At 33.5% G+C, this 21,869-nt stretch overlaps 3 protein-coding genes across 3 annotated transcripts; 1 reads left to right on the top strand and 2 right to left on the bottom strand.

Moving 5' to 3' along the window:
- Positions 1-1,472: 1,472 nt before the first annotated feature.
- Positions 1,473-3,633, bottom strand: LOC121239056. Its single transcript, XM_041136179.1, has 2 exons — positions 3,409-3,633; positions 1,473-2,311 (listed from the first exon to the last, which is right to left on the bottom strand). Exons 1-2 carry the CDS (start codon positions 3,478-3,480, stop codon positions 1,628-1,630), a joined length of 756 nt encoding a protein of 251 aa, XP_040992113.1. The 5' UTR covers positions 3,481-3,633; the 3' UTR covers positions 1,473-1,627.
- Positions 3,634-10,131: 6,498 nt separating this feature from the next.
- Positions 10,132-10,837, top strand: LOC121234105. Its single transcript, XM_041129920.1, has one exon. The coding sequence runs from the start codon at positions 10,201-10,203 to the stop codon at positions 10,648-10,650; it is 450 nt and encodes a 149-aa protein (XP_040985854.1). The 5' UTR covers positions 10,132-10,200; the 3' UTR covers positions 10,651-10,837.
- Positions 10,838-13,618: 2,781 nt separating this feature from the next.
- Positions 13,619-20,496, bottom strand: LOC121249161 (O-acyltransferase WSD1-like). Its single transcript, XM_041147865.1, has 7 exons — positions 20,144-20,496; positions 19,400-19,975; positions 15,616-15,682; positions 15,414-15,487; positions 15,066-15,278; positions 14,189-14,326; positions 13,619-14,057 (listed from the first exon to the last, which is right to left on the bottom strand). The coding sequence occupies exons 1-7, from the start codon at positions 20,414-20,416 to the stop codon at positions 13,845-13,847; spliced, it is 1,554 nt and encodes a 517-aa protein (XP_041003799.1). The 5' UTR covers positions 20,417-20,496; the 3' UTR covers positions 13,619-13,844.
- Between the last annotated feature and the right edge of the window lie 1,373 nt (positions 20,497-21,869).

Here is a 21,869-nt window from a genome sequence, read left to right as displayed (position 1 = left end):
GTAACTTCGAAGGGTGGGGGAAGGAAAACGTCTTACGTGTGCTGACTGTTAAGTGTCGAAAACCGAGGATCCATAGTCCCTAAGAGCATAGCCCACACCATTGTGCAGGGCTTTTAGGGCAATACCCGTAGGTGCAAGATCCTTGACAAGCTTTCCGTAGCAATAATACTTAGCATGTTAACATTTAAACATTAAGCACGTCTTGATCTAGTTTTGATATATAATATAAGGATGTCTTACAACCTGATTTATAATAAAGTATTTTATGATCAATATCCAAACCAATAATATATAAGAAAATTCATATTTTGATAAAAATATTTTATAATAATAATAAAAAAAGTTAATAGTTTGAGATATTAAATAATCAAGGACTAAAATTAATATTACATGTTAACAATGATAAAGACATATGAAACTAAATATTTATAGAAAATGAAAATAGAAATTATTAATCTTATTATATATCTGACTACGGGTCAGTTTCGTAGGTTGACCTGCAATTAATACGTTTATTAAGCGTGTCTAATCATATTAATTGTGGGTCAATCCGTTTTGACCCAATACATTTATATATGTGCCCTAATTCTAGATTTCTTTTTTCAGAACTCTTAAGGTGTTATAACATATGATCATTATTCATTATATAAACTTGCACTGCAGAAAAATAAATCGAATTACAAATTATATGTGTGTGCATATATATATATATATATATATATATTTGTACTCCATAATAGTTATACATCATTGCATATAAAAAAATACGGAAAGAAAAAAAAAAAAAAAAAAAGTCTAACACTGATCTCCAAGTAACATAGACGTTATTGAGCTTTTAAGCAATACAAAGAGCCCATATATATATCCTTATCCCTAAAATACTAATTGAAATAGTAACTATTTATAACTTTTTCATACGAGATACAATGTAATACTGTTTAAATTACAGCTCCCATGGTATAAATATATAGTAACTATTTATAACTTTGTCATACGAGTTACATGCATCGATGCATGTGGTTGCAATACAAATCTGGTGCGATCATCCAATGAGGTGGCAGATCACATGACGAAGTACAACTGGGATTTGGTCAATTTTTATCAAGCCTCCACGATCATATTCTAGCCAACGACGATGCATGCACTGTCACCAAATGCAGAGGCCTGCACTGGTTTACAAAAGAGAAATGCCCGGTTTACAAAGAGAACTATAAAAAAAATTATTTTATAAACTAACGTGGTTTAATGTGGTATGTTAGGTCTATATTATGTGTAATAATAAGACATTTACAATTTAATGCACCACATAAAACTACGTCAATTTTTAAAGTAATGTTTTTCAAAATCTCTTTCGTAGATCAAGCATTTCCATTCCTTTATAGAAAGCATACTAAAGGCACTGCTTTCTGAGTCATATATCTGATTATCGGGCCACTGCATGACAATGTGGATGAACAATGAGATTAATTACTATAACAATGCAAGTTGGTGCCTCCATTGATCTGTACGTATAAGAAGCTTCTCAGTACGTAGTTTCGTGAGGATGACACACCAAAGATTCATAATTTCCAGCAAAACCTTTGGATGGAGCACAATATTTAACTTTGCTGCAAAACAAAGCTGTCTTTTAAAATGATTTAGGCACCCTGAAGATATGTTCCTCACCACTTTCCTTATCAAACTTTACCACCCATTTGCTATTTCCAGTCCCCTTCATGGTACCAGCCCGCCGTAACCCCACTCCAGAACGACCACCTCCAGTACCCCAACCCCGCTTATCAATCTCCTCCTTTCTACCAATCATTGTAACCTCCATGCCTTTTCCTATGGGATGCTTCAGAGACCTCACTTCAACCTTCTCCTTCATGCTTCCTCTTAAGTGGTTTGAAAACCCTTTTTTCTTTCCCACCAAGTTGTTTGCCACAACCACTGACCTTTTAGGATTAACATCTAGCAACTTTAGCAAACTAGTATAATCATCGTTCTTACAATCAACAAGAGAGAAATCGATTTTCTTGTAATTGTGCAATATTTCTGAGGGATCTCCAGTTCTGAATTCCACCAAGTCCTTGAGACCCAAGTCTTTAATTGTTTTTTTCGACTCAGCAAGTTCTGGTTCTGGAAGAATACACACCAGCCTCCCACCAGTTTGCCTTGCGGCTGCTGCTAAGGCTATTGTTGATGGGGAAGCACCAGATGTCACCTCTACTATGAGCTTAGATCTTGTGCCTGCTGCTAAGGCTGATACAAATTCACTGCTCCCAAGTTCATGTGTCTTCCATGGATCGCATTGTCTCTTGCGATTGTTACACTGAAGGTCAATGCAGAAACATATAAGTTGGCTACAATTTATGAAACCAATGTAATATGAAAACTAACAAGGTCTAGTTGCTCTAAATGGCAAGAAATCAAATGGTATTTTAGAGATGAATAAAGTGAAAACTTTGATAGTTTTGTCGTCCCGTTGCAAAAGTGATCAATATTGGTAGTTTAACTGAAGTGTAAATTTTCTTCTAACTCTTTTTTTAAGATTTTGATTAAAAAGGAACACAAGAAAGCTTCAACAAGTGTTGCAACTAGAAATTCTTTAAAAAAAAATGTTTTATCTACGAAGAGATCTCGAAAGAGTAAACTCACAAGCTGACATAGTTTAATGTGATGTATTAGATCTAATTTACTGTAAAAAGAACGTCACAGCTTGACTTAACTCATCAAGCCACATCAATTTGTGGATTTAATTTTGTGAAATCATATTGTAAATTTAACACTTCTCATTTCTTAATTGGGTCGTCACCATTATGACAAATTAGTTTTAATCTTGGTTTGATCGGCTAGATCGATTATAATTAGTATATATGCTTATGGTAGTTCTATGGATAAGCAAATTAAATAAAGTCTTCCATTTCTTCATCCAACAGAGTGGTTTAATTCTTTTGTGGTGGCGTACATGAATTTGGTCATTTCTAAGTTTTCACATTTCGCTATAAATACAAACCAAGCTAGTTCCCGACTATATCTCCGGCCATTTTCTCATGGTTGAATCTACTCTGAGATGATCATATTTCACATTGATTTTTACAATCCAATTTAGCATAAAAATAATTAGTGTTTCATTACAATTAATGAATATTAATTAAATATCATGTTGTCAACTGTATCATAAGTACAGATCTTATTTGAATTGGGGCAATCAGCAATTCTTTGCTCAAACAGTTTCTTTCAATTCAAAGAGATCATAAGCGTAAAGGAAAATTATTTTTCATTATCATTTTAATCATTATCTTTTTATCATCCTATGATGCAGGTATCTTTTTATCATCGTAGGGTGTATTTATTCATTTATATATAACCAAAATAAAAGAAAAAAAAGTAACTAGCTAGGAGAAATTAATGAATTAATAACCATACCAGCTTGAGAGTATCAAGATAAGCTTTTGTAGCAGATGTTGCAGACCATTCCGTCGTCATTGTATCAGGCATGAAATTGTATATATTATTTGCACGTTATACCCAAAAGCTCAAAGAAGGATTGCTCCAGAATTCCAAAGGTTGAATAGCCGAAATAAACCGAAGAAAAGGAAATGTGAAATGAGAAGGCCGTTTCTCTCAGCCGCCCTCGTCGTTCTTCCTTTTCATTCTATATATGGGTTGTAAATCTTGCCTTATATTTATGACAACGCAACCTTAGTAAATTTGTGCGAAAGTTGAAAACTGTAGCCCATTATACGGTAAACTCACCCCGTGATTTTCTACACAAATATATATAATTAAAGCTCTGTAAAAGCTATTTTAGAGTTTCAAACCTATATAGTTCTTTGACTTGGAAGAATTCTCAGCTTAGTTGATGATCTTTGACAGAAATAGATTTAAATTTGTTATATATTTGTTAAGTATCATTTGCAACAGTACGTAAAATGTGGAAATCTAGTGAGTAATTTGCTATTGGAACTGGTTGGCCAAAACAATTAAAGAAATCATCCAAGGTAGGTAAGGACCGTGTACCAAACCATGCATGCAGTACTGAAATATGTCAAAATTAGGAAGGCTAGCTAACTCGGCCATATTGCATCACTTGGAAAAGATAGCTAGCCCTCAATCAAAATTTAGATATGGATGGATAAGTACTATCCCTTTTTTCTCTCTATAATGATCAAAATGGATAAATGAAAATTACGTTTCCCTTTCAAACAAACAAGCTATAACAAATTTGTGCTTCATTTAGCCTCCATTAAATTTTAAGGGAAGATTCGAGTATGCATGCATGCTTGCAGTTGATACGGATCATCAATAGTGTGACGACAAGCATAAAATTTTTTATATATAATCATTGTTCAAAAGCAACCGAGTTGAATGACATGTATGAAAAATGCAAGTATTATTTTATTGACAAAGAAAGTATATCTTAAATAAGGGGTTGCAATTCATGATATTTGCGGATCGTTTTTGTGTTGTGTCAAGTAAAAAATATTCGAATATATATGTCAGCCCAAATACAACTCTTTTAATTAAACGGGTCAAACCATATATAACAGTCTGATAGGATCCATAAAAATAACGGATGGCATGACACGAGCTACATAACCCGTTTAATAATCAGTTAGAATTGGGTTAACACAACACAACTCGTTTCATGAAAACAGGTCAACTGACCCGTATAACTCGTTTGACCTAATTAACATCATTTCATATGAAAATTAATGTACATTATAGTTAATATCTTCAGAAAATATTAGGACTATATACTAGCAAAAAATGTAATATTTTGAGATATTAATCTAGAATATTACCAAAATTATAATCACAACAATAACAAAAGTAAACATATTGTGATTATAATCTTCAAATAAAGTTTAACAGAATTGATTGCGGATTAAACAAATTGACTCATTATTTAAACATCTATTAATTGTGCATGTTGACCCGTTTTAACCTAGAGTTATTTATATTAAAACCAAAGCCGCTTCTTTTATGTTGTGTTCATATTGAATTCACTAGTCATACTATATATTGCCACCTCTAATGCCATAAATGAACAAGATATAAATGCATATGAGTTATCCATGCAGGTTACGGATTGTTCGATGAGTGATGAATGAAATTAATGTCAAAGCTGGCCGTATATGAAAGATCCTTAAAGAATGAATAAATGTGCAACCGCAATATTGAAGGGCGTTTATATCATTACGTGAAGGTATTGTATTTAAAGAAAATAATGATGCCTTTGAAGTGTTCTACAGGTTAAAGGACATTTAGATGGAGCTCTGTTACTCAAGAAGACAAGGTCACACGTATCGCCGGTAGAGTCTTTGGACTGAACAATTAACCAGCTTCTTTATGGGGCAAAAACACATGGCAGCTAGGGGTGTAAATTTAAACCGAAAAATCAGAAAATTGGACTAGACCGAACCGAACCGATCGGTCCGAAAATTGGACCAGACCGAACCGAACCGATCGGTCCGGTCCAGAACCGGTTCCTATATTATGAAAACTGGCCGGAACTGGTCCGGTTTTGGTTCCGTAGTTTCTGGAACCGGACCGGACCGAACCGGACCGGTTAGAAAAAATATATATATATAAATTAATTTTATATATTATACAAAATATTTATATATATAAGTACTTTTATATATAATATATAATTATATATTAAATTTTTATATATAATATATAATTATATATCATATATGAAATAATTTCATATTATAATTTATAAATTATAACATAAAATGTTAATCTTAAATATGAACATTTGTAATTTGTTTGATCATATATTATTAATATAATTATATATAAGATAATGTTATTATGATTTATAAAATAAAAGTTTAATCTTAAAAATAAAAATTTTATTGATTATATGCTTTAAACATAATATATATATATATATATTAAATTATTAATAACATTTTATCATAAGAAGTAATACTTTATTATATGTTTTTTATATTTTAAAAAAATCGAAAAACCGGACCGGATCTGACCGGAAACCGGTAAAACCGGATGTACCGGTTTAGGAGGGTAACCGGGGCGTAATCAGTTTTGAAAAATGAAAAACCGGTACATACCGGTTCGGTCCTAGATTTATCCAAAACCGGACCGGACCGGTTACACCCCTAATGGCAGCTATGACTCAATAAAATGAATTAGTAAAATCACTATATTCATGCATATATTATATCACGATGATTTTTTTAATGTTACGTTGGTCAAATGCTTTTTGAGTAATATTATATGCAGTCGTGAAATACGCAAGCGTCGTACAGTCGTTTTGAAAAAGAGTATAGTCCACTATATTTAAAAAAAATAAAAAATTTATGTGATCCTGTATTTATTCATTTTTTTCTGATTACACGACGCTTGTACATTTACGGCCGCAACTATCATTTCCTATCAATAATTACTAATTGTAGAGGTATGGACTCACTTTCTACCTATATATTTGTTTTATTTACCAAGTAATAGCACTAGAGCAATGTGTAGTCGATCGAGCAAGGTGCATGCGATATATATAGAGAGAGAGAATATTAGAATGAGTGCTTAATTGGTATAATCTATACTATTTTAAGGATTTTTCATCCAGATTTTGGCCTGAGAACCTGGGTTTCAAAACTGAATAGGGTCAAACCCGGGTCAGAACCTGGACCAATCCGGATTTTTTACATAAAAGCCCACATTGTTTATATGATATTGATGTAGCATTAGAATGATTTTATAAAATAAAATAAAATCCAAATACATGCGACATACACGATGTAATCCACTACATGTTACATTGTTTCAATTAATTTGCTAAGAATATTACAAAATGCATACATTGCTTTAATCAAACTCCAATACACAACAATAAACTACAAAGCTTGGTCTTCCTTTTTTTCATACTCCTTGTTCCTTTTTGCTGTTGTTCTTTCTATTTTTTTTTTTCCAAAATTTGGTCTTCTATTAACTAGTGGGTTTGGATAGACAGTTCAGATGAAAACATCTCATTTAGAGTTGTACCGTACAATAATTTTGGTTATCCAAACACAATATTATTTGATCTCTTAAGTTTTGAAAGCATCCACTTAAAGAATAGTAAATAAATAGTATAAAATAGTGAAAATTGACATTAATAGTGCGTGAACAGTGCCAAAACTAACGTAAACAATGCATGAACAGTGAAAACTAAAGTGAACAGTGCACAGTGGGACCCACCCCTTTATCAAATCCCAAAAAGTCAAAACTATCTCATCTCATCTCACTATCCAAACACACACTTTTTTACAAACTGTCGCATTTCATCTTAACTAAAAACATCTCACTACTATTCAAAACATATCATCTTATTTCATCTGAATTGTCTATCCAAACCCACCCTTAGCGTGCTTTAAAGCTTTTTTCCTAAGCTACTACAAAACCTGTAGCATAAGAAAACAAATATTAACTAAAAAGTATTAATATGTAATATAAAGCCAAGAGACTTAAATAGAAGTTTGCAAAGCAAAAGAAAGTGGAAAAATAAGAATCTCTACATACCATCAAAGATCAACAAATATTTCTGCATGAATGGGAAGGGAGACTCACAACAGCCTCGGTTGAAGATGAAGCTAGATACTTATCTAAAAAACTATTAAAATTGAGTTAGATATATAATAAATTGAGTTAGATAGATATTAAAAAAATATATTTCAAGGTTTAAACTTACATTCAAGATCCACTGACTCTACGTATTCTTTCAACTCCTGGATGTCGACAGATTTGGTCCTTCACCAATTTTGGATTCAAATGAGAGTTTCGACAATCTCTAGAGACAATGAACTCCTAAAAGAATTCAAGATGCATCTTCCAGTACTGAATGCGAACTCTAGGCAACAGTGGAAATGATGGTACTGGCTAACACATCACGGGCTACCTCAACAAGGACATGATAATTGGTGTTATTAACTCTCCTCTAATCCAAAATATCAAAACTGTGTGATTTTTGTGCACATCCCTCCAACAAATACCTATCTAGTTCTAATCTAAACTCCATAAACCCTTGCTCCTGAAGTTATTTCTCTAACTTGATATCAAATTTAGTCGAGATAGTAGTAGAAGTAGAAATAGTGTTTAGCCTCCCTTGAGCCACATTAGAACTCCCCCACTTGCCACACAAAATTTGTTATACTGCTCAATCAAGCGGCTTAACAAGAGTTTAACATTGGCCTCTATCCTATCCGCCAACTCATCTCATTTGCATTATTTCAACCAAAATTTCATTGACACCATTTTATATCGTGGATCAAGCACAAAAGCAACATATATCATCAAGTTGAACCTATATGTGCTACCCCAATACTTGTCATATGTACTTTTTATATTTATGCTCATTGTCATAGTGATAATATCATGACTCTTGCACATATCATTTAATGTATGTTCAATTGTGCAGAGTTCTTGAAAATATACCCTAGCCGTTACATACAAAGAGCCAGAAATATTTAATGTAACATCATAAAATATTTTCAGCAATTCTACAAAAATCTGTGCTTTTTCCCAATCATCACTAGTGGGGTTCACGAATTCATTGTCCACATACATATAATAGTGTTCAAAGGCTTGTTTTTGTTTTTCAGTGGTACTTACATCAAATATGTGGAGTTCCATCTAGTAAGAATATCTAAGCTAATCATCCTCCCACTAATATTTTCCTTTACTGCACAAGCATTGAACTTGACAAATCTTGACGGTGAAGACTTCACATATCTGACGGCATCTCTAATTCTTGTTATAAACTCATAAACATCTCTCAAACCGTCCATAACAATCAAATTCAATATATGGGCAACACACCGTATGTGAAGAAACTCACCATCCAATATGGTACAATCATTATCCTTTATCATCCTCCTCATATAATCAACATCAACATCATTAGATGAGGCGTTATTAATTGTGATAATCAAAATCTTATTAATTTTCTAATCATACAACCTCAAGTCTAACACCCTCTAATAGTTTCACCCCTATGGTTGGGAATTTGGCAAAATTTTATTATTATTTTTATACAATCTCCGGTTGCAATCAATAAAATTTGCATTAATGCACATGTTGTACATATTTTGCACTGATGTCTAGGTATCGATGGTTAGACAAATTCTTTGCCATTCAAAAATTTGGTTAGTTGTATCTTCTCTTCGTTATACAGGTTAATACAATCATTTTTTAAAGTGATTCGAGATGGCAAAGTAAAATGAGACTCTAAATCAGCCATGAACTCAACAAACCCTTTGTGCTTCACTAGCCTAAAAGGCAATTCACATCTAATAAAAAACTTAGCGGTTGACACCCTAAGTTTTTCTGAATCATACTTCACTAGACTTTATGGGGTACACACTATTCCCTCTGCATCTCTCTTAACACTAGATGATTGATTTTTTCCAACTCCTTTAACTCAAAGAGGGGAAGTTTCACATGCATTCTAGAGGTGATGTATCATAGATGAAGTGTCATTCTTATAGTGGCAGCTGTATAGTTTAGCACAATAGTTGCGCTGAGCTTGTGGGTTATCATGGTCAATAGGTTGCACTTTAGTAAAGTGTTCACAAACTACCGATTGGTTACTAAGTGTTTTTTTAGATTTATTGGGTAAAGGTGGGATTGAATGGGTAGGGTGTTGTGTATATGTGAATGAAGGGGTTGGAAGACTCTCATGCTCCTCCATATCCATTGGAATAGAAGATGAGTCATTACCAACCCCATGGATTGTACTGACATTACAACTCATAGAATCTTCTTCCATCTGTTATTAATGAAACACAGCAGAATAAAAAATCAAACACAACAAACAAATAATCTTAACCTATGTGAATGTTTCATTAGTAAAAGATATTTAGAGGATTCATAAGTTAGATATGCATATAAAAAGAAGACTCAGAATATATCTAAAGAAAATTTAATCATGTACTTCATAACCTAAAGTAAGATGGTGGGTGCAAACTTAGGTTACTTGAAAGGTTGACGTGGAAATATATAAAATTTTTAAGTTAGAAGTGAAACCTTACCAAGACAGGGCCCTTGGAACCCAACCTTAGAGAGTAAATCTCAGATACACAATCCCACCACAAGAACTATGCATCAGGTAATCTAAGACTCTATTCATTGTCACTGTGTCATTATCCTTGAACTTGAAATAAAGAAGAACACCCTAGAAAAAGCCATAGCAAAAAAAATAAAAAATAAAAAATGTCTTTGGTTCTAGAGGAAGTCAAGGCCAAGGCAGAGGTCTATTATGGAGACAAGCTTTGTAAAGAAAAATCGAAGCTTTTGCTCAAGGAAGTTGGGTTGCCAAATGGGTTTCTACCATTGCAAGACATTAAGGAATGTGAGTGTAATAGAGAGACTGGCTTTGTGTGGTTGAAGCAAAAAAATAGTAGAACCCACAAATTTGAACAGATTGGGAAGCTTGTTTCCTATGGCACTGAAGTCACAACATATGTTGAGCAAAACAAGATCAAGAGTCTTAGTGGAGTCAAGGCCAAGGAGCTCTTTTTCTGGATTACACTCAATGAGATTTGTGTGGATGATCCTCCCACTGGGAAGATCACTTTCAAGACTCCCACAGGACTCTTCAGGTCATACCCTGTCTTGGCTTTGAAAGTTGAGGAGGAAGTCAAGGAAGTCAAGGAAAACTAGGAAGTGCATGTGAAAGAAGCTGTGGAACCAAAAGAGGTCTATTTTTAGGAGTTCTTTAAGAGATCCCAAAAAGAAAATTAAGGCTTCTATTATAGGTTCTTAATTTCTATCTCGATAATGTTGTGATGCTTTGTTATCCTTTACAAGTGTTACTAATGATAAAATAAAGTTATCAAAATTTCATATAGTTTTCAGGGTTTGATCATAGATATTGCATGTTTGTATAGCTTGAAGAAGTTTAGAAAGCCATCAGCCATGTAATTAGAGGTTACCATGATTTGTATTGCAAGCGGACTCCAATTAAAGGATAAAAGCTAATCACTCGACTATTTTTAAATTTGTTTGGTGAAAAATACCTACTTTTAAATCTAAATAAATAGAATTGTTTAGATCTGGTTTTGGTAACAAAGTTTCAAGACATGCATTCAGCTTGTGAAGCAAATTGTTGTAGCAGCTTATAAGCTGTAAATACAGAGATGTTAAAAATAGTAGAGTGGGGATTTATTGAGAATGTGAAGCAAACAAGTTTTATGATCTTTTCTTTTGAACGCACTTTTGGTGAAAAAACCATTCTGAATAACGCCAATGAATCAACGAATCCATAAACAAGTTGATACCCAATACAAAATCCATAAACAACCCAAACCATTATCAACCAATTGATTACCCCATCATTCCTCATGCATAGAAACATAGAGAGAGAGAGAGAGAGGGAGAGAGAGAGAGAGAGAGAGACTCAAAGGATGAAGTTTTTAACCCTCAAACGAAAAAATGACACCGTTGTCTTGATGCCGAGTAAGTCTTTTAAAAAAGACTCGGGTACCGGGTTTCAAACCCGTACCTGGACTGAGTAGGTCCGAGTTTTGCAATTTGAGTTCCAGGCGAGAACCTGAATCCGGTTTCCCTAGTTCCAGACCGGGCTGGGAAAAAACCCGACCCAGATGAATAGTCCTAACTATTTTTTTATTATTTGGGCCCTTGACGAATTTTACTTACTTGAAAAATATTGGTTTGAAGTTTTAGTGAAAATATTGTTGTGGTGATTGAAAGAAAATATTGGTTTGAAGTTCGAAGTCCTAGTATTAATTTTTAAATTTTAGGTTCACAATGGCTTATAGGGGAAGGAAGTGTGGCAGGTCAAGGCAACCCTCCAGCAAAAAAGTTCGAGAGAGAACTCTTTTACTTGAGCGTTAGGTGAAGATCTCGAACTTTTAAGATCTTCTATGGGAGGGTCATTCCCTGGTATTCGTTAAGCATGATTGGACATCAATCATCGACCAGAAGAACGAAGGGAAGGACATCATTGCCTACGTCGACATCGTATTTGAGTTCTATAGAGAGCTTGGTGGTGCTAGCCGAGATAATAAGGCATACAAGATCTCGGTCTAGGGCATATCAGTTACATTTTCAGTGGACGCAGTCGCCAATTTTATTGGTATGCCTTGACTATTGATTACATATTCGAAAGTGGTGCCCAGGGAGTTTACAAATGTGGGTGATGGGAAGACAGCTAAGGACGATAGCACTTATGTAGATAGAGTAGATGGTCTTGCTGATCATGAGGTTTTGATGGGATGAAGAGCATCTAACAAGTTGATTAATCTGGTTTCTTCAAGATTATAAATATAATCATCACCAATAACATTGATCCTCAACAGCATAAGACTTGAGGTTGGCATGAATCGGGCATGGTTTATAATACGCGTCGCTCATGGGGTGCATATCGACCTATCAGAATCCCACTACATTATGATAGATATATTGTCATTTGGGGTTCTAATCACACGATTTCAGTTAGTGGCGATCCTGCCAGATATGTTTGAGCATGTTTGGGAGCTGATCAGCTCCTTGACCTTGTCACATAGCATGTGGCACTCGAGATTTCGTCTTCGTGCTCCCACTACAAAGCCAATCGAGACTTAGGGAGATGCACACCCGAGAGATCATGGCATATCGGGTAAAATATCTACACAAGACGCATCACACACTACTATTCGTGAGGAAATGACAAATATAGTGCGTGCAGAGATCAGCAGAGGTGATTGATGTATTGCGTACAAAAATCCAAAGTGCCATATTTGACTTATGTACGTACAAAGATTACTAGCATCTCTAAGACTCAGGTGACGATTAGTACACGGCTAACACCGCTAAAAGCACGCCTAGCCGAAGTCAAGGATGTGGTAAAAGAGTTGGGATAATAGTGTATATCTTTTATTTGATTTTTTTTTTTATGGACAATATTTTGTGTTTTGTAAAATTAATTTAATTTTGAATTGTCTTTCTCTTTTCTAAATTAATTATTGAGTTCCATTATATATATTCTTTAATTGCTAATTTTCTATATAAATTAAATACTTCTCCATAATTAAGTAAGGTATTGTTTTGCCATCAAAATTTGTGAAAGTTATGGCTCTGTATGAACGTAATGTATAAGCCTTCGAAAGCATTTTCATTCCTGCCAAAGATTTCTGCAATTAATCAATCTCGCCATAATTTCTGTTCTAACTCTTTATTTTCCATTCGAACATATATTAATACTAATCAAATGGTCACTGCCTATGTTCAAACTATAACTCTTTGGCGTTCGAAGAGTTGAATAAACTGTTCTAACAGTAAGTCAATTTCTCGCTAAATTTAGTAAATGAACTTGCTAATTTCTTGTTCAATCATATCTAATGTCCATTCGAAAGTACTTTATTTTATTTATGTTCGAACGGTTTTAGTCAATGCTCAAACATAAAATTACTGAGGATAAAATTTCTCATCCTTATGTATATCGTTCAAACGAAACATTGACTGTTCGAATGGTTAATGACATCCGTCGGTTTTTAGGGACGAAATTTAAATTTCTCTCTAAAATTCATTTTTTGAGAGGATTTTTATTTTGTAAAAAAAAAAAATCATCTCAAAATCAAATTTTTGTTGCAGTGGTACTTACATGAACAAAAAAACATTAATGCAATTCTTAGCTTAAATGCACTTTATGACATTAATATGTCAAATCGATAAATTAAGGTACATGAGTACATCTTATATTCAGAATTCATAGGATATATGCCACAACCTTATTTAATTGATAATCATTCTGTAACAGTAAGAAATCATGAGGAAAAAAACACTTGTGAAAGATATGTCGATCGGGCATCAATAAGTTGAACTATAGTACTAGTTTACACAAATTTGATCGATCCTCAAGTAATTATGGAGTTGGAATTCTCAGAACAGGTCCCATTTGTGTTATGAGATTCCTTGACGAGGCCTTTTGCTATGACGGCATTCTTAATGAGCTCAAGAGAATGGACAATATCGTCACATAGCTCCCGGGGATGAGGAATTGTGTCTTCATCAACTGACAGAACAATGGTCATCTTGTTTATGTAACTTTGGAAGTTAATCATTAATGCCTGCAAAAAGTAGTACGCACGCAGAGTACTCGATTAATTAGTTTCAGCTGATCATGAGTTGCAAAAGTACTAAAAAATAACTCTAATCATGGTTAACTCTAAGCCTGCAATGGAGAAGAAACAGTACTTACATGTGGTTGACCATAACAACTTGGAGCTAGATAAGCCATGGGATGACCATAATAGCCAATTTCTTCCAGGGGTCCAACTAGATTGGAGAAGCACATTGTTGTGTGAGTGATGATTCTGTGAGATAGAGCACTCGCCCGCTGTCAAGCAAGAGAATAATGCAACTTCATTTGACTAATTACCAGTCAACTTGTAAATACACCGCTTACGGCGAGACCCATTACAATTTATATAGAAATTAAAGAAAAAAGTCAAAACAATAATATTATTTTATATTATCTTATATGCTAGACTTTCACTTGCATTAGTATGTTTGGCATGTCAATAAAGAGAAATAATTTGTATAAGTCCCAATAGACAAGTTTCGCATAAGTCTTTTATAAAAGAGTGGATTCCACTATGAGAAAGTGTAAAAAAGCCTCATTTTTTAGTGAGGTCCACATTTTTACAAAAGGCTTATGCTAAACTTATCTGTTTGAAACTTTTACCTAACATTACTCATCAATAAATAGGCTTGCAAATAGATTAATCATCTATGTTTAGGCAAATAAATGCAAATAATTTCTTTTAGCTAGACATAGTTATATTATATGCATGATTTGCATGCAATTCCCTCGATCTACACACACATACATATATAGTGTATCAAATAGAAAGACTAGGCTACGTTTGGGTACCAAGAGTACCTCAAGTACTCTCACTATTATTCTTTACTTTATTATTACTTTTCACCTACTTTTTTACTATTCATTACTTTTTACCTACTATTCATTATTCTATTATTACTTTTTCACTACTTTTTTATTACTATTCACAAACATTCTCAACACTTCACAGGTATTCTCACTACCCAAACGTAGCCTAACTAATGGATAGTACCTTAATGCCAAGAGTTTTGAGAATGAACTCGGAACTGATAAAAGTGTATAAAGCTTCAAAGGAGTGCTTCTTTCGATCAATGGTGGCCTTTGCTCGACGAACATAGTCTAAGGGGTCGTCGTCCCGTAATGCAATGGAGAAGGGAAGGAGGACATAACCAATCCAGTTTCCCCACTTTGCCTTTGTGTCATTCTCCATCATATCAGCAAAAGCCTGCATATATACATTATATATAGAGTATTTGATACAGAAAAGTAAGAGATCTCCACCTAATTAATTGGAATTAAATATTATTAATGGCGCTTCTAATTATTAAGAAAATAAAAAAGAAAGATTTATATATATCACCTGAATCCCTGCAGATGTTCTTATGTTTATGAGTAGGGTTGATCTAAGGCGAATGTTTTTGGGAAGATTATTACCTGCGCATGCATGCAATGCACAGTGAAACATGGTGACTACATGATATTACAGATACATACATATATATATATATACACACACACACACACACAATGGATCAGATTAATCTGAGAAATGATAAAGTTACCATATTTCCTGTTGAGATAGCGGGATAAACCAGCCTGAGTGATTCCCAGAGCTACATCATTGATTGTCTGCAAACCTCACACATAAAAGGATCATGTTTGCTTCAATATTGGTGTTTCATGTTTGACAATAAAATTCATTTACTTTTTTTTTTTTTTTTTTTTTTGAAAATTATAAGAGTATTCTCCTACGACTAACCAAATTGGCTCTTTGGCCAAATTCTGGCAAACACAAGAAACAAAAAACAAAAAGCACAAAGACTGGCCGGCCGTCTACATCCGGATCTTTAAAAATAGAGCAGATTTTTCACTTTAATTACACTAACCTTCTGAATTTGGAAAGAAATCACTTTTCTAAAATTTATTTTAGCCTCCACCCTAATTTTTTTCTTTTGTCTAACATGACATAATTGGCTGTGTTTCTCTAACTTTTTTTTTTTTTTTTGGCTACTTTGGCCATAACCAATAACTCATGACCAGCCCTTCTCTTCTGATCAAGAATTTAAAAAGATATGATTGTTAAAAAAAGAATAAAAAAATAATATAGAGTGGAAAAAGAATAAAGAGTGGAATGTTTGACATTATGTAAAATAGGAAATATATGCATCAATTACTATTCACTCCCACGTCCCACACTTACAGTTTTTTGTTCATAAGATGTGAGGTGTGGGGTAGTGAATAGTAGCTGCTGAGAAGAATTTTTCTTTGTAAAAGTGCAAAAAAAAAAGAGTTATGCAAATATATTTATATTCATATTTATGTGTAAATATATGTGTTTAAATAAAATGATAAAAATAATAAATTACATGTCAATAAGGAGATAATACATAGCATTTATTTTTAACTAAAACTTGGTAAGAAGAGACCAATGTGAGTGCTATATTTAACTACGGCTATCCACAGCACTTAATCCAACTCAAAATGTGTTAATCCTGAATAAATAATACAGGGTAATAACTAGGGGTATAACCGGTCATGTTCGGTCCGGTTTTAGACAAAACTTAGGACCGAACTGGTATATACCGGTTTTATATTTTTCAAAACCGATTACGCACCAGTTACCCTCCTAAACTGGTACTTCTGGTTGTACCGGTTTCCGGTCCGGTCCGTTCCGATTTTCAAATTTTTTTAAAATGTAAGTTTGACAGTTTGTCATATGTCAGTGCATGCAAATTACTATATGATTCTTAATTGATTTTGGTAGTTTTAAGCCACATTTAAAGATGTTTTAGTTCTCGTTACCTATTCAAACTTAGAGATGATTCTGTTTATATAGATAGTGATTATGATGAAAAATGCTACAATGTAGTTCAATCAATACAATAATTTCCTGGGCACTGCTGATTATAGGAAGTGACCATGTACCATGTTTGAAATATTTGTCAATTGGATGTCATTTAATTGTAATTTACTACATATTGACAATATATATATAAACCAGATGCAATATCTCAGATGCAATTATCCCATTTTCTTCAAGTTATAAACTCAATCATAAAACCTTAATAACACAAACTCAATCACAAAACTCTAATAACACAGACAAATCACAAACACAATCACAAAAATCCTAAATTTTAGATTCAAAAACTCTAATAAAAAAAATACCATCTACAGTTATACCAGATTTCAAAGTAATTAAAAAAAAACAAAAATAAATTATTGTGGGTTCATGAGGAATCGAAGACAGAGAGGGTGAGGTGAGGTCGAGGGTCTATGCGTGATAGGTTGCTGTTCTGCGGCTAAGTTATGTGCAACGGTCGGTGAGGGGACAGAGAGACAGAGATAAGAGAGTGAGGCAGAGAGATGAGAGAGTGAGGTAGAGAGTCTGAGAGACAGGCATCGTCTACAGAGAGAACTTCGACGGAGTCACGGAGGGATTGGAGGGGAGGGGGGATGCGACGGAGGGAGGGCTAGAGTTTTCGCCTTTTGGGGGAGTGGGGAGAAGTGAAAGTGAAAAGTGAAAAGTGAAAACTGAGGGGGAGGGGGTGAAGTGACTAAAACTAATGTTGAAACGGTGCCGTTTAGATTGAAATTGGACCCAAACGGTGCCGTTTTAACAGACGGTTTTAAAAAAAAAAAAAAAAAAATTGAGCTGCACGAAACGATGTCGTTTCACGCATCTCAAGTTCAAAATTCTCCCCCTAGACTTAAATGGCGCCGTTTAGGTTCTGTTTTATACTAAACGACACCTTTTTGTGTTTGGCAGATGAGGTATAGTGTTATTATTTTATCTTTTTGGCACATAATTTAATTAAAAAAATTATTTAAATTACTAAAATTAAAATTAAGTAAGCTATTCAATGTGGATTATTTAATTGAATGATTAAAAAAGTAATTAATTATAATTATATTTATGATATTAATTGCTAATTTGTTACTAACTTAGAGTTAGAGTATGTCAATGTATTAATATTATGAATCTATGTTAATTGTCAATATATTAAGCTTTTTAGTTTTCACATTTTGTATATGATTACATTTAGTTAATTACATTAATATTTGTAATTGCTTTATACTAAATAACTATAGACTATACCAATATTAATACTGACATCCATATTATATATGGTAGACTTATAGTGAACTTAATACTATTAGTCTATTATATATGTATTATGCTATAACTCTAATATATTATAATGATATTAGTATTAGTTGTAGTGATTTAGTATAACTATATTAGTATAACTATAACTATAGTCTATATTAGACTATTAGTATTAGTTATATATTAGTATAGCTATAGAATATATTAGACTATATAATTGTATTAATATTAGACTATTAGTATAGCTATATATTAGTATTAGTTATAAACTTATAGTGATTTAGTATAACTATATTAATATAAGTATAACTATTAGTATAGTTATATATTAGTGTTAGTTATAAACTTATAGTGATTTAGTATAACTATATTAGTATAAGTATAACTATATAAAATATTAGACTACATATAATATAATTTAATATATATTTGTATGTTTAAAGCATATGATCAATTAAATTTTCATCTTTAAGATTAAACTTTTATTTTATAAATTATATAACATTATCTTATATATAATTATATTGATAACATATGATCAAACAAATTACAAATATTCATATTTAAGATTAATATTTTATGTTATAACTGATAATTTATAAATTATAATATAAAATTATTTCATATATGATATATAATTATATATATTATATATACAACTTTCACATATAATTATATATTATATGTAAAACTTATATATAAAAAATATTTTGTATAATATTAATTTTATATAAAATTTATATATAAAATATTAATTTATATATATATATTTTTCGGACCGGTTCAGTCTGAAAAAACATAAAATCAAAATCGGATCGATTTTTTTTTCTAATACACGAACCCGTTCAAAATTGGACCGGATCAAAATCGGAAAAATAGTCCGGATCGAACCCATTTGACGGTTTTTCGGCGTAAATTTACACGCAAGTAATAACATTGTGGAAAGGGTGGCTCTACATTTTTCTTCTAGAAATCCTACCTTCTTCAATATACTAGCTAGATTCTAGGTACGAGCTAGGCATAACTTCTACCCAGGTCTCCAGTTTCGTACATATTGTTAGAAGATCTTCACTGTTCCATTTATCCAAGTGTTGTCAATATCCATCAGTTAATGTCTGAATCAATATTGATGCTATGCTCAAAAGTACTTCCACTGTAGCACCAAAGCATAATAATGACCAAGAAATAACATTGCAGTAGCAGTAGAGGAGACAGAAGATGGAATTATTAATTACCATGTCCATGGCGTTCTTCACTAACTTGATATCATCCAAACTGACCGTCCGGTGAACTATTCTCCGAGGGGTGAACTCGACGCCAGGCGGACCCTTGAGAGGCGTCTCTGTATCCTTCAGGAACATAGCTGTTGCTATGAACATGAACACGTCGACGACAGTGTGCCAAAAGAGGCGGAAAATCCACCACAGCCCAATGAAGCACCGAGAAAGCCACAAAGGGTTACTGCTTTTTTCCTTCTTCTTCTTCACTGGAACCGTCGGCAAAGCTGCAGGATCGGCGATTTTGCGTGTGCATGCCAGTAAAAGAGATATCAAGGAAGTTCCATCGCCAAGAGAGTGGTGGATCCTGAATATGCCAACAGCCTCTGCATCTGAGGTTTTAATGTTGAGAAGATGGAGGTCCCAGAGAGGTTGCTGGGACCTGTCTATGGCTGTTTTGCTGAGGTTATAGACATAGTCTTCAACAAACTGGTCACTTGATTCCATGTCGGGATTTAGGTCTGGGACTCTTATGTGTTTGTCTAAATCCACTTTTGTTCGAACCCATTTCATATCTCCTTTTTCATTCTCAACCTGCATGCATGCGCTTCGGTTAGAATATAAAAGGGTAAAGGAAAATGATTTTAGTAAAAACACACATGAATTCTTTTGGGGATCTTGAAACAAATGTAAAACCCCATTTATCATCATATTAAAGAATAATAAAAAGAAGTAAGAAAGAATTATGTTTCTTGTTGGTACCTGCAAACTAGAGAAGCGAGGGTGCTTAAGCAAAGTGTGGAGCAAGTTGGCTCTAACGACGTCCTCGTGAATTTTGGTTTTGCAACCCATGATGGCTATGATGTAGACATTGAAGTTCGGTTCATGGAACAACCTAGCGGATGGGCTCAATGGCTCTTCTTCGACCAACTCACTGTTGTCTTTTGCATCTGCTAATCTTCCTTTGTCTGCTGTCTTTGTTCTGATAGATTTTAGAGCTTCAGTTCTCGACCTAAGACCCTCTCCAGACTCCATTACGCCAAGCTATATCTATGACTAAAGTGATCGGATATTGTGTATTCAAGAAGATGTAGTGGGGGGCTAGGCCACCTGATCTGTAATGATCAATTTATAGGGAAGGACATAAAAAATGGACCCCATTTTTTCCCAATAATTACCAGTTAAGTTCCATTTAAGAAAATCAAATTGCCATTTGCTTGCAAAGTTGCTGACATGCATTACTGTTTAAGATCGGGTATCTTCTGTAGCACCATAAGTACCTTGTACCAACAATATCCTTAATTCCACACTTTGATAATTAGGAAATATCTGAGGGTTGGTCGCAGTTGTTCAAGGTGATCATGACGATATTGGTTTTGCTTTTTGAAGGATGAGATCAAGATGCATGATATTGCAGCAATAAATTAGGCACTAGAGAACAACAATCGTGGCACCATGCATTGCATCATATTGCGTGCATGAGACGGCAATTTCCCCCCGAGATAGTGTGTCGTGATACCATTGTTTTCTCTGGAATTTTTAGCTGCACATGCATGTACACTTCTCGAACTTGGAACGACCCAGGTGGCCTGATAGCTCGATCCATCGATCTTCCAGATACCTAAATCTAATCCCAAAACTTGAATCACGCTGTTTTGTAATTAATTATATACATTTAAAACTTGAGTTATGCTTTGCGATTTTCTCTTGTAAATGTATGCTCGATCTTGGATCTGGGAGTATTTGGCTGTCAAAACCATGTCAAATCTATGCATTCATGTATTCATTGTATGAAAATAATTGAATTTTTTCCAGCTTAAAACTTCTTGCTTGGAAAAATCAAAGAACTTCTTCTAGTGGTGTGAAACTGAAGGCCAGTGGCATTGGCCGTGGAAATTTTGAAGGGATTAGGTAGCGGTACTAGAGGAAAGGGAGCAAAGTGACATGATGAATACAAGTAGAGGTTGGATTAATGCCGGAAAATCTGGCCTGGCCGCTGGAGTTGAATGCTCTGAATTAATTAGTTAAGGACCCCCAACCAACCAACCAACCTGCAGATCATCTTCATCATGATGAGATCATAACAGGCCGAGGGTCAAAGCATTTAAAGAACACATGCATGCGTGCAGTTTTCTCACCAGTAAATTAATTAAATTCATCAATGCACTCACTCATCACGTCTTTTCCAATTCAAAATTCTTGAAACAGAGTAATTAATATTAATACAGTGGTAGAGTGCCTAATATTGTGTAATCTTTTTAAAAAATAATAAATTTATTATTAAAAGGATTATTTTTTCTTACATATATCTTATATTTACTCTCTTTTTTTAAAGATTATATGACGTATGTATATTTCACGATTATAAATATTATTTCTCATCAAATTATGAGTAATGCTAAAGTGAAACATCACACAAAATAATTACAGCAACCATGACTCGTTTTGTATGTCATTTGTAAATTGTTATTTTAATTTTAGGAAAAAT

Source organism: Juglans microcarpa x Juglans regia, chromosome 1D, assembly GCF_004785595.1.
Source record: "Juglans microcarpa x Juglans regia isolate MS1-56 chromosome 1D, Jm3101_v1.0, whole genome shotgun sequence".
NCBI classification, from domain to species: domain Eukaryota; kingdom Viridiplantae; phylum Streptophyta; class Magnoliopsida; order Fagales; family Juglandaceae; genus Juglans; species Juglans microcarpa x Juglans regia.
Note: the sequence above shows the minus strand (reverse complement) of the source record. Positions and strands in the feature narration are given on the sequence as shown.